General features: G+C 43.4%; 1 protein-coding gene across 1 annotated transcript; it reads left to right on the forward strand.

Moving 5' to 3' along the window:
• Positions 1 to 2,412: 2,412 nt before the first annotated feature.
• On the forward strand, positions 2,413 to 12,093 carry LOC309526225 (vomeronasal type-2 receptor 26-like; the record flags this gene model as incomplete). The annotated part of the gene is made up of 6 exons (XM_082212139.1): positions 2,413 to 2,510; positions 2,906 to 3,197; positions 3,451 to 4,254; positions 8,991 to 9,203; positions 10,274 to 10,400; positions 11,183 to 12,093. The coding sequence occupies 6 exons, from the start codon at positions 2,413 to 2,415 to the stop codon at positions 12,091 to 12,093; spliced, it is 2,445 nt and encodes an 814-aa protein (XP_082068265.1).
• Positions 12,094 to 14,459: the final 2,366 nt, after the last annotated feature.

The raw sequence follows: 14,459 nt of genomic DNA on the forward strand, positions 1-14,459 counted from the left end.
CTTGAATTTAGTGAGAGATAGATATGAGCCCTGGGACTATTATAGAGCAGGAGACCATCTCATCGGTGGGATTATCCCCACACTAAATGGATTATCCCGGCCGGGCTCTTTCTCCCAGGTTCCTTTTATCCACATAATACCGTAAGTAAATTATGTGGGGATGAGTTTAATGGTACTCAAGCTGTAATCTAATGCTTTAAGCCTCTTTAAAAGAGACAATGGGCATTTCACTGCATCAGCCCCTGCTAAATCCCAGTTTCTTCGAATATCTCCATTTTACAGTAGGGATGTGATTCTGGAATGGAATATGAACCCTCCAGCGCCATGCAATCAGCCTATTTTCACCAGCTGGTGAGGTTCAGTTCAGACAATAATCTATGACCCATAAGAATTGTATCCTGATGTATGTGTGTGAATCCCCTGAATACCTGTTTTATTTGATTTTATATTGTTGTTCTTTCAGATTTAAGCTGCATTTTCATTTTAATGGATCTTGCTTTCATTTATTTTATTTATCTACTTGCTAGGTTGGCAGGAGCAGGGACCGAGCAACGGGAGCTCACCCCGTCTCCGAGATTTGAACCGCCGTCCTCCTGATCGGCAAGTCCTAGGCTCTGTGGTTTAACCCACAGTGCCACCCGCATCCCTAACAAAACCCAATACATAGCCATATAAAGAGATTTCTCTGAATCTCGAGACTTTCCCCCCATCCCCTCCATGGGTTCTAATGTTGACGTTTTCAACTGCATATTATGCCATAGTCTGTCCATAGTATTTGTAACATTACAAGTGAGATTAAAATCCTGCTAATGTTTTCATCTGCTTACAGGGGTCTCCTAAATAGACTATAACCCCCCCCCATTCATTTTTGAAGTTTTTGTCTTCTTGGTCCCTGAGCTTTCCGGTCAGTTTTGCCATTTCGGCATAGTCTAACAGCTTGATCTGCCATTCCTCTCTGATAGGAACTTTGTCTTCTTTCCATCTCTGGGCTAATAGCATTCGTGCTGCTGTTGTCGCATACATGAAAAGTCTTTGGATCTTGCTTTTGAATTGTACACTGTGTACACCACTTAGAGGTTCTCACACACCTACACACATCTAAACACCCACACACACCCTGTCTATTAAAGGTTATTTTCCTCCTTGGATTGCAACCATTTAATAAGGGAAGGGAAAGTAACCTGCTACAGCCCAGTTTGACAGGGAAACACTTACTGGGGTCTCCCATGGCAACCGTTGTTTATATCACTGATTCTTTGAGCCCAACTCCTTAAAGGGAGTGAAAGGTGGGATATCAAATCCAAACTCTTCTTCTTCCTCTTCTTCTTCTTAAAAAGTGTTGATTTGCACGGCCTATTCCTTGCTGCTTCAAAGTCCAGGTGTCAATTGCCCTCTAAGTAGCTAAAGATTGAGCCACCCACCTCTCTGCTTAGTGGTAGCAAGAGCCCATGGGGTACCAGGCACTCACACAGGGTCTGTTGTCCTTTGGAAAATGGAGGCACAGCAGAGACTATCGTGGCTTTAAGAAAAATGGTTTATTCACATATTTACACCATCAGTCTGCATGGGGGGAGTTCATGGTCCTTTTGAGAGAGGTTTGTACCCCACCTTAGTCCTGGAGCCCAAGGCATCTCTGCTAGCCAACCTCTCCCAAAGATGGATCCCAGCCTTTCTTCCTCCTTCTTCCTCCCAGCAACCTTTCCCCCAAAACTCCTCCTTCCCTCCTTCACAGCCTGTTACCCTGGCAAACTCAAATCCCAAATCCCTAGTCTCTGTTCACACCTCAGGTAAAGTTCTCTTGCACTGCCAATGTCCCGCAGTAGCCCTCTATTGTTCCTTGAGGTTCCTAGCTCAGCCAGGCTGTTTTGCATAGGCCAGCCCAGGAAATCCTCTGCAGCTTGCATTCTCCCTTTGGTTTTTGGGGGGCAAGGGGGTTCCCCTTAAAACCTATAGCAATATAAAATGGTCAGGCAAAAACATTCCTCTTTAACCAAGGCTTTCGGCTGATTAACATTCTTATGACCTTTTAAAAAAAATTGTGGGAGGGGGGACTACTGGTTGGTTTTTGTTTTTAATAGGTATTTTGTGTTCTCATTTTGTATTTTCATGTTGTAAACTGCCCAGTGATCTTCAGGTGAAGGGTGGTATACAAAAAAACTAATAAATCAATTAATAACTAATAAAGAAACATTTCACTCAGGGTTGGCAATTGGGATTCTGATTCTGATCAAGCACGGGCGTTGTTCCTAAAATAAATTCAAGGTGCTTTCACTGTCTAGAAATCATACAATCATAGAATAGTAGTTGTAAATGCCCTTCGAATGGCAATTTCCCCAAGCCCACTCCCTTTCTGCAATGTACATCATGGCAGTGCAATGTAGTGGCTAGAGTTTTGGGATTTCGACTGAGGAGATGTACGTGCACATCAGCCCTCAGCCACGAAGTCTTTGGCTCTCCTGTGGCTTCTTTTACATCAAAGAGTTATTATCAGGGTCAAATGGTGGCATGAGGTATGGCACATATGTGCTGCCTTGAGCAAGTTGTTGTTGTTTAGTCATTTAGTTGTGTCCGACTCTTCGTGACCCCATGGACCAGAGCACGCCAGGCACTCCTGTATGCCTCCCGCAGTTTGATCAGACTCATGTTTGTAGCTACGAGAACACTGTCCAACCATCTCGTTCTCTGTTGTCCCCTTGTCCTTGATCTTTCCCAACATCAGGGTCTTGAGCAAGAGGAGACTGCAAATGTGATGGGTCGCTTGGATGAATGGCCATAAGCAATTCCTGTGTTACAGGGGGTTGGCCTAGACTTTGGGGTCCCTGCCACCTCTACCATTTTCTGATTCTATGACTGTGACATATATTATTAAATGGAGGGTGAGTGTGAGATGTATGTTTTGTTGCAGAGAAGGATACACAATTTTACTCCACAATCTGGCCTTCCTGCTCGCCATCCACGAGATCAACCAGAATCCCAGGCTCTTACCCAACATCACCCTGGGCTACAATATATTTGAGAACTATGACAATACAAGAATCACATACGACGCCATGGTAGAGCTGCTTTACACCGGTCATGCAAGTATTCCAAACTACAGGTGTGGAAGGCAGAATAACCTGCTGGCTGTTTTAGATGGTGCAGACTCTGAAATCTCTCTCCATATTTCGAACATGTTGGGCATCTACAAAATCCCACAGGTGTGAATTGGGGAGCAGTCTAATTTCACTTTGCTTTAAAATGTTAAAGTTTGGCTGTCTGAGGGAGAAAGTTTCTGTTAGTAGCAATCTTCCTTCCTTCCTTCCTTCCTTCCTTCCTTCCTTCCTTCCTTCCTTCCTTCCTTCCTTCTGTCCATCTGGACTGACAGAATCCTATGTTATGGAGAGGAGACCTGTATTTCAGGAAATTCAAACAAAGCCAAGCCAAACACTTTTCTTTTCTGTTCCCATCCAGGTTAGTTATGGGTTTGTCTCCCATGACATCAATGATAAAACTCATCTCCCTTTTTTCTACCGGATGATCCCCAAAGATGACCACCAATACTCAGGGATTGTCAAGTTGCTCCTCCATTTCAGATGGACGTGGATCGGTCTCTTTGCTCCAGACAATGACAACGGAGAAAGGTTCATGAGGTCCTTGACCCCTATGCTCACCTTGAATGGTGTTTGTGCTGCCTTCTCATACAGAATCCCAGAAATGACTCGGTATTTAGTGAAAATTCAGGTTGATTCATTTCTCACATGGAGACAAGTCAATGTATTTGTTCACTATGCAGAGACTCGTTCTTTCTTCAGCAGAATATTCTTTATAAATGAATTACTAAGATTGTCGCTACAGTCCACTGAGGGGAAAGTCTGGATCACAACAGCTTTGTGGGACATCACCCCAACGTTCTCTAACTGGAGATTACATTTCCAGCACCGCCACTGTTTCTTTTCCTTCTTAATTCAGACAGAGGTTGCCCTAAAACATGACAATTTTGACTTCAGTCGCTTAGTTCCTTACTGGAAGGAAGTGTTTGATTGTTTCTTTTCAAAGCACTTGTTTTCTGTGAAAGAACGTCTCAGATGTGAACAAAAAGGGGAATTGCCCCTGGATATTCTTGTGCAGAGTCTTTCTCCAGACAACTACAACATCTATAGCAGTGCGTATGCTGTGGCACATGCCTTAAATGCTGCTTACTCATTCAGATCCAAGCAGGTGGCAATGATGGGTGGAGGAGACGGGCGGAGGCTTCAGAGGCTACAGCCATGGCAGGTATTCCTTTTCCCATCACTGATAGTACTAATGAACTGTGCAAAAGTGTTCTATCATTATTTAGAACAGGCTTTGTGGAGATCCCACAACCACTCTCCACTTCTTTAATATTTATGTATTTTGGAAGGGTATCTCACCTTGGACAAAATGGACTGTTTCAAGAAGTGGCAGAGAGACATTTCTAGATTTGTCTGGCAGGGCAAGAAGCCCAGAATAAAATTTTAAATACTAACCGCTGTAAAGGAAAGAGGTGGATTTGCCCTGCCAGACCTTAAACTGTATTATTAATCAGCAGCATTTTGCTGGCTGAAAGAATGGCTGCTTCTTGAGAACTCAGACATTTTGGATTTAGAAGGCTTTAACAATGTTTTTGGGTGGCATGCATATCTGTGGTATGACAAGGTTAAAGCACAGAAAGCATTTAAAAACCATATTGTCAGGAAAGCATTGTTCAATGTCTGGATAAGATATAAAGATTTACTTGAAAACAAAACCCCAAAGTGGTTATCACCGATGGAAGCCAAGGCTCAGAAAAAGCTCAATATGGAGCTTTTGGTTCCTCTTCATCCTGGAGAAGAGTGACTAGTGGGGTGCCACAGGGTTCTGTCTTGGGCCCGGTCTTATTCAACATCTTTATCAACAACTTGGATGATGGACTCAAGGGCATCCTGATCAAATTTGCAGATGACACCAAACTGGGAGGGGTGGCTAACACCCCAGAGGACAGGATCACACTTCAAAACGACCTTGACAGATTAGAGAACTGGGCCAAAACAAACAAGATGAACTTTAACAGGGAGAAATGTAAAGTATTGCACTTGGGCAAAAAAAAACGAGAGGCACAAATACAAGATGGGTGACACCTGGCTTGAGAGCAGTACATGTGAAAAGGATCTAGGAGTCTTGGTTGACCACAAACTTGACATGAGCCAACAGTGTGACGCGGCAGCTAAAAAAGCCAATGCAAATCTGGGCTGCATCAATAGGAGTATAGCATCTAGATCAAGAGAAGTAATAGTGTCACTGTATTCTGCTCTGGTCAGACCTCACCTGGAGTACTGTGTCCAGTTCTGGGCACCACAGGTCAAGAAGGACACTGACAAACTGGAACGTGTCCAGAGGAGGGCAACCAAAATGGTCAAAGGCCTGGAAACGATGCCTTATGAGGAACGGCTAAGGGAGCTGGGCATGTTTAGCCTGGAGAAGAGGAGGTTAAGGGGTGATATGATAGCCATGTTCAAATATATAAAAGGATGTCACATAGAGGAGGGAGAAAGGTTGTTTTCTGCTGCTCCAGAGAAGCGGACACGGAGCAATGGATCCAAACTACAAGAAAGAAGATTCCACCTAAACATTAGGAAGAACTTCCTGACAGTAAGAGCTGTTGGACAGTGGAATTTGCTGCCAAGGAGTGTGGTGGAGTCTCCTACTTTGGAGGTCTTTAAGCAGAGGCTTGACAACCATATGTCAGGAGTGCTCTGATGGTGTTTCCTGCTTGGCAGGGGGTTGGACTTGATGGCCCTTGTGGTCTCTTCCAACTCTATGATTCTATGATTCTATGATTCTGGAGGCCAAATGGCCGAAATATTGGGAGATTTTGGAACAAGAAGGAGACAAATTGAAATTGCAGAGTTTTGAGAAACTAAAAGATAAAGTGCGAGACTGGCTTCATTACTATCAAATAAGGGAGGCTTACAATCTGGACAAAAAAATTGGCTTCCAGGTGGAAAAATCAAAATTGGAAACAGAACTGTTAGACCCCAAAACTAAGATACTATCAAGAATGTATAACTTGCTGTTGAAATGGAATACTCAGGATGAAACGGTTAAATCTGCTATGATTAAATGGGCACAAGATGTTGGACATAACATTATGTTTGCTGTCTGGGAACAGTTGTGGACCACAGGTATGAAATTCACGGCCTGTAATGCCTTAGGAGAGAATATTATGAAAATGATATACAGGTGGTACATGACCCCAGTCAAGCTTGCAAAAATCTACCATTTGCCCGATAATAAATGTGGGAAATGTAAAGATAATGAAGGCACATTTCTTCACCTTTGGTGGACATGCCCAAGGATTAAGGCTTTCTGGGAGATGATATATAATGAAATGAAAAAGGTATTTAAATATACCTTCTTGAAGAAACCAGAGGCCTTTCTCCTGGGCATGGTCGGCCAATTGGTGTTAAAGAAGGATAGAACTTTCTTTATGTACGCTACAACAGCAGCAAGAATACTCATTGCAAAGTACTGGAAGACACAAGATTTACCCACCCTGGAAGAATGGCAGATGAAAGTGATAGACTATATGGAATTGGCGGAAATGACTGGCAGAATCCGAGACCAGGGAGAAGAGTCGGTGGAAGAAGATTGGAAGAAATTTAAAGATTACCTACAGAAACATTGTAAAATTAATGAATGCTAAAATGATGTCGGAATGAAATGATATGTTAAGATAAAGAATTAAGATAAAAACAAAGAGGGAAAGGATTTGCTGAAATAACCATTCGAACTGGAATACAAAAAAGGGAGGTGTGAGGAGGTCAGGGAAACAAGTAAATGAAAGGCAAGACATGGAAAGATGGATTTATTTTTAATTGTTTTTATTTCCTCTGTATTTTGTATCTTTTGTTTTCTTTTTTCTACTTTTTTTAATTAGTTTTGTAATTTCTTTTGAAATTTTAATAAATATCATTTAAAAATAAAATAAAATGGAAGGGTATCTCACCAATCAGGGCTTGTTTGTTTTTTGTGGGTTGGGGGTGGCATTGCTACAGAAAAAGCAACAACCTTTTCTTATATTTCTAACCCATGGTGGAGGAACTTCTGAGGCGGCCAGATTTAACGTGTGTGTGTGTGTGTGTGTGTATTAAAGCGATGAAAGGGAAAGGGGGAAAAGAGGAAGAAGGACAGTGCAAGAGGTACAATAAGAAATATATAGTATGATACAGTAACTATAATCAATTACATTTCGTGGAATCTTAGAGTTGGAAGGGATCCAAGGGCTATCCAATCTAACCCCTTGCAATGCAGGAATAATTTCCATACTTTGTTTTATAGATATATGAAAAACATATGAAGCTGGGATACAACACCAGACTTTCGAAAAAGAAACTGCATTTGCTGTTATGGAACATATATTAAGGTTTACAGTGGTACCTCAGGTTACGTACTTAATTCGTTCCGGAGGTCCGCTCTTAACCTGAAACTGTTCTTAACCTGAAGAACCACTTTAGCTAATGGGGCCTCCGGCTGCCACTGCACAATTTCTGTTCTCATCCTGAAGGAAAGTTCTTAACTCGAGGTACTATTTCTGGGTTAGCGGAGTCTGTAACCTGAAGCGTATGTAACCCGAGGTACCATTGCATTTGATTTTTTTGCTGTATGCAGGGGTGTAAAGGGGAAGCTGATGAATGAGAATATCAGTAAATACTGGGGGAGTCATCTAGAGACTAATTAAGATTATGAGTAGGAACAGGTGAAACATCATGGACATACAGGTGAAAGTTCATTTATTTCAGTAATTCAACTTAAAAGGTGAAACTAATATATGAGATAGACTCATAACATGCAAAGCGAGATATGTCAAAGCTTTATTTGTTATAATTGTGATGATTGGCTCCCCAAATCTCTTTTCTGATGAGAGCAGCTTTTGCATCTCATTTGGAAACCAAGGACCCAGAGTCTGGAGGAAGAATGGAGAGGCACACAATGCCAGATGCTTGAAGTCCAATGTGACGTTTCCACAGTCTGTGTGGATTTGGGGAGCCTTGTCATCAGCTGGTGTTGGTCCACTGTGCTTCATTAAGTCCAGGGTCAACACAGCCATCTACCATGAGATTTTGGAGCACTTCATGCTTCCTTCCACAGATGAGCTTTATGGGGATGCTGACTTAATTTTCCAGCAGGACTTTGGCACCTGCCCACACTGCTAAAAGTACCAAAACCTGGTTCAATGCTCATGGGATTACTGTGTTTGATTGGCCAGCAAACTCACCTGACCTGAACCTCATAGAGAATCTATGAGACATTGCCAAGAGAAAGATGAGAGACATGAGACTGAGCAATGCAGAAGAGCTGAAGGCTGCTATAGAAGCATCCTGGTCTTCCATAACACCTCAGCAGTGCCACAGGCTGATAGCATCCATGCCACGCCGCATTGAGGCAGTAATTGATGCAAAAGGGGCGCTAAGCAAGTACTGAGTACATATGCATGCTTCTACTTCTCAGAGGTCCAATATTGCTCTATTTGCAGTCCTTGTTTTTCTGATTTCGTTTAATATTCTAATTTTCTAAGATTGCTAATTTGGGATTTGTAGTCATTTGGAAAATGGATAAAAAATAAGAAGTGGAAATTGTGGCAAGAATGACAGGGTAACAGTGGGGGAATCGTGCAGGTGCCACAACCAGCAGGTGCTTTCCCCACCAAGCCCAGAAATCAAGCAAGTGAACGGGAGAGAAAGAGAAGAGAGGGGAAGGGGCTGTCCATTCAAGCAGCAGGAGCAGTGGAGTGAGCTTTTGAGGCAGAATTGGTATATCTGGTGATCCAGTGCTGAAAAGCCTCCATGGCCGCCTACCCAGAGTCAGAAGCTTGATCTCTAGAACCATTGTGCAAAATTTGCTTACAACCAGAGCAACAAAACATAATTTCTCATAAAAGAATTTCACGTTTTGTCCCATCCCCAAACGGGAAGCACTGAAGCGATGCTCTTTTTATTCATGTGTCGTTCTAGTTCCACTCATTTCTGAGGAACTTTGGATCTTACAACACCTCCATGGATGGGGATGGGGAGTTTGCAGCCAACTTTGATATTTTTACCAGGGTGGTGTGGCCCAACACTTCTGTGGCTTCTGTGAAAATTGGGAGTCTCAAGCAGCAAGCACCTCCAGACAAAAGGTTCAGCATTGACGAAGATGCCATTGTGTGGCTTGCACAGCTTGTTCAGGTGAGGAAAACCAAGGGTTAAGAATCCCAGTTATTCAGTGCCTTCAGAACTTTGTTGTTGTTTAGTTGTTTAGTCGTGTCCGACTCTTCGTGACCCCCTGGACCAGAGCACGCCAGGCACTCCTGTCTTCCACTGCCTCCCACAGTTTGGTCACACTCATGCTGGTAGCTTCAAGAACACCGTCCAACCATCTCGTCCTCTGTCGTCCCCTTCTCCTTGTGCCCTCCATCTTTCCCAACATCAGGGTCTCTTCCAGGGAGTCTTCTCTTCTCATGAGGTGGCCAAAGTATTGGAGCCTCAGCTTCACGATCTGTCCTTTCAGTGAGCACTCAGGGCTGATTTCCTTCAGAATGGATAGGTTTGATCTTCTTGCAGTCCATGGGACTCTCAAGAATCTTCTCCAGCACCATAATTCAAAAGCACTTCAGAACACTAGGTGGGGGTTATTTGCAGAAACACCCGGTGAGCCCCTCACCCTACTGTAGTAAATATTAAGGCTCTTCTCATCCTAATTCATTTCATAGAATCATAGTATTGCACAGCTGGAAGGGATCCTAAGGGTCATCTAGTCCAACTCTCTGCAATGCAAGAATCTCAGCTAAAGCATCCATGACAGATGGCTACCGAAATTCTGCTTTAAAAGTGCCAGAGAAAGAGTCCACAACCTCCCAAGGGAGACCAGAAAGTTCTTTCTGATGTTTAATTGGAATCTCCTTCCTTGTAACTTGTAACTCCGGAGCAGGAGAAAACAAGCTTGCTCCATCTTCCATGTGGCAGTGAAGCTTTGCATCCATCTCATCTGCTTAATTTGCCCCCAGATTGGACTAGATATCAGTTTAGAGAATACATTTACAACAGATCAATGATAGGTGGTTTCACATCCTGAGAAAATAATGGGTCTCTCGTCTAATCTACAAGGACCCTTTTCTGTGGGGCAGAAAATTCAGTTTATTCAGTTTTCTAGTAAAATGAGGAGTGATTGTGTATTTTCTTTGCCTGTTACTCAGTTCTGTGGCTTATTGACCCATCCCTAACACTTTTTATTTGATATTCCTTCATTTTATGGTTAGACACTTCCACATTCAAGGTGCAGCAAAAGCTGCTCTTCTGGATACGTCAAAGTGATTCAAGAAGGAAAGCCGCTTTGCTGCTATGCTTGTGCTCAATGTCCCAATGGGACCATCTCCACCCAGGAAGGTAAGGCATTCCAGAGGGAAAGGAAGCCCTGTCAGAACCAGGCATGTCCCACCAACTAGAAGACAAACACAACCCCGTGTTGCAAAATGTAACAATCAATGCAAATGCAACACACTGGCTAATAACTGGTAGTGGATATATAATTAATTACAATGTCACTCAAAATATGCTAATACGCCACTACAAAATAATGTATCTATCATACAGTACATCTCACAAAATATACAAGTGACTTTAAGCTGTTGTATATATAAGAGTCAAATGAGGAGTCAAACAGGTCATTGAATAGTGAGGAACGCCAATCTGTCTCTCAAAGGAAGACGTCCTATGGAAGTCTCAAAGGAAGACGTCTCTCAGAAGTCTAAAAAGGAATTCTGAAGATGACAGTGTATCCGGAACAGTTCACTGTTTCGGAATAAAGTTCATCAGCTGGAAATGGACTAGAAGGCATTGCTAGCAATGAATGACAACAAAACTGAGCAACCTGCACGGATGTAAAACAGTAAAACAAAATATATAAAGAGGTACTGTACATACCGAATAATTATCAGTGAGATAGTCATCCTAGTCTTGATTACCACCAACTAGAAGAGGCTGACCCAAAAGGGTAGACAGAGTGATAACTAGAGTCTCAATAGCATGATTTAGGACATTCTAGGTCTCTGGTATAAGCTGCCACCCAATATATTATGGCATCTTCAGGAATCGAGACTAATATAAAGACCTGTATGATACATGGAACAAAAATCATAGGACAATGAAGCAACTCTTTATCATTGCAGATGCAGACCATTGCAAGAAATGTCCAGAAGATGAGCATCCAAGCAAGAACCAAGATCAGTGTGTCCCCAAGATTATCAGCTTCCTAGCCTATGAAGACAAGTTGGGGATCCTCTTGGTTTCCATTGCCCTCCTCTTATTTTTAATCACAAGCTTTGTGTTAGGAATCTTCATTAGATTCCAGGAAACTCCCATTGTCAAAGCCAACAATCGGGACCTCTCCTACATCCTCCTCATCTCTCTCTTTCTCTCCTTTTTGTCCTCCTTCCTCTTCATTGGCCGGCCAAGGAAATTGACCTGCCTTCTCCGACAAACAGCCTTCACCATCATCTTCTCAGTTGCTGTGTCTTCTGTACTGGCTAAAACCATCACTGTGGTGCTGGCCTTCATGGCCACAAAACCCGGGAACAAGGTGAGGAGATGGCTGGGGAAGAGTCTGGCCAACTCCATTATCATTTCCTGTTCTGGTGTTCAAGTTATCATCTGCAGCTCCTGGCTGGGGGTGTCTCCCCCATTCCCAGATTCTGACATGCAGTCTCAGCCTGGAGAGATCATCCTGCAATGCAATGAAGGGTCTGTTGCCATGTTTTATGGTGCTCTTGGCTACATGGGCTGCTTGGCTGCTATCTGCTTCACAGTGGCTTTCCTAGCCAGGAAGCTACCTGGGGCCTTCAATGAAGCCAAGCTGATTACCTTCAGCATGCTGGTCTTCTGCAGTGTTTGGGTGTCCTTTGTTCCCACTTACCTGAGCACAAAGGGGAAATACATGGTAGCCGTGCAGGTCTTCTCTATGTTGGCCTCAAGTGCTGGTCTCCTGGGCTGTATCTTCATCCCAAAGTGCTACATCATCATATTCAGGCCTGATCTGAATACAAAGGAGCATCTGACGACAAAAACTAAAGATGGCATCTGACTTAATATATTATTTTATAGCTGAACTGAAGTGCAGCAGCAATGGAACTGCAGTACTTCTCATTTAAATGTAGCTTCACACATGGTAAATCCCATTTATTTATTTAATTTTATAAAATTTATGCTCCACTTCGTTGTAGGGAAAAACCTCCAAAGCAGTTTCCAAAAGGATAAAACAACAAATTTATCCTTTTATTTAATAAATGGCAAAACCACTATAGAATAAACTAAGACAAATTAAAACTCTTACAAGTTTTATAAACATCTGAGTAGGCCTGTCTAAATAAGAATGTTGGCAAGAATAAAAATCAATGCATAATAACTCATCACTAGTCACAGACCTTTTGTACTTAATGTTTTAGAAGTGCTTGTTTATTGCCTTGTCATCCATCAAACTGGCCATTGGCAGCTGCTGGTCTTTACGTCTTGGCTACGGTTGTTTCTGCACAGGGCAGGCTCACCGAGTTGGGTCTAACGGGGGGGGGGGCGGCGGCGTTGCACTGAAAGAAAGAAGCAACCAACATTTCTCAAGCCTCTTACATGTGCATCACAAGATACTCCCAGTGGCAGCAGCTATTGGTCTGTCTCTCAACTCCCCTCCTAATTCACCTCTTATCAGATGTTCAGTTTGGCCATCTGGGTGCAAGGCCTGCCTGGGAGCTGAGTGGCAAGTGCCAAAGGGGAGCCTTTCCACCATGCAGGCCTGGCAGCACCTCTCTTTGGGGCGTGGCGTTGCTCAGGGACCAGGGGCGGTGGTGACAGCTGCCCAGAGGACTCCCAAGGAGACGAGGGGGAAGGCTGAAAGGACACTCCAGAAGGGAGGGTGCTCCAAAAGGGGTGAGGGGCTGCCAGCTCTGCAGGCGAGGGGTGACATAACTGGGCTTCTGAGGAGCCGCAAAAAGAATGGAGTTGGTCAAGGGAGCTGTGGACTCAAAAAGATTGAAAACCTCTGGTGTACCCAATTAGAAGTGAACTTGAGGGGTTCATGAGTTGTCCACGTGCTCAGGTATCCAATTATATTGCTTGGAAAGATCGGGCATGAGGTAATCATATACAGTGGTACCTCGGGTTAAGAACTTAATTCATTTCGGAAGTCCGTTCTTATCCTGAAACTGTTCTTAAACTGAGGTACCACTTTAGCTAATGGGGCCTCCCGCTGCACGATTTCTTTTCTCATCCTGAAGCAAAGTTCTTAACCCAAGGTACTATTTCTGGGTTAGCGGAGTCTGTAACCTGAAGCATATGTAACCTGAAGCATCTGTAACCCGAGGTACCACTGTATAGAAACAGTTATAAAAGTGCCTTGAAGGGCATACAAGTTGCCCAGCTTTTGGAGATATCCTCTGGGCCACTCCTGCTGCAGCTTGCATAAAATGGAATCCTTACCACACACTGTTTCTCTTCTTTTCACTTGAATAACCAGAGGAACTAAGACCCCCTTTGTAGGGTAACAATACGCAGGTGAGGTAACAAGTTTTAGTGAGCAGGAAGAGTCGGAGGCAGAGGACAGTTCAGACTCTGAGGTAGAAAGTGAGGTTGGAGACGTGTGGAACTAGGAGACAGAGAGATAGGCTGCTTCAAAAGCCATGGAGTCTCCTCTTCCCTCTGGCTGCACCCAGCTTCTCTCTCGCTTGGTCTCTAAGGACATGCAGAGAAATGAAACAGGCTGAACAGAAATCAGTTGTGCAAAGGTGCAGATTGAAACTGCTTGGGATAGACCCTGGAGAGGAGTAGCATTAGAGGGCAGTGGGATGGTGGGGGCCTTCGGTCCTCACAACTACCCCATCAGGGCAAAAGCTGCAGAGAAGGGTTACTGGGATCACTAGGCCAAACTGCTTCTGTTTCACTTGGAATAAAGTGTTAAATTTACTGACTTCTCTGTTGTTTTAATTGCTGACCTATACCTTACCCAAGTCCTGACATAGCTGGACTTTGGGGAAGGGGTTGTCTGTATCATGAAAAGCTTTTCAAAAAATCTTAATGGGCACAAAAGCACCTCCTCTCCCACCCAGTGATACTGATGTAAAATAGAATGTCCCTTATAAAGCCTTATAGGTCAAAGCCAGCATTTTGAATTAGGACAGGAAATGATGAAGAAAGCAGAGTCATTTGTCACAAGGAAAACACGTGATGGATAATTTAGCAATTTGCAAACATGGACCCCAGTAATGTTCAGCCATTTCAGGTGGTTCCTGGGGATAGAAAATGTGAGATCTAGGGTAATGACTGTTTCTTGGGGGGGGGGGATAAAATGCAACCAAAAGATATTTCAGAATTAGACTTAAAGGATGTTTATCTATTTCTGAGTAAAACAGTTCTGGCCAGCCCAAATCACATCTCCTCACCTACATGACACTAAATATAGTT

Source organism: Podarcis vaucheri (assembly GCF_965113315.1).
Source record: "Podarcis vaucheri genome assembly, chromosome: 2".
Lineage (NCBI taxonomy): Eukaryota > Metazoa > Chordata > Lepidosauria > Squamata > Lacertidae > Podarcis > Podarcis vaucheri.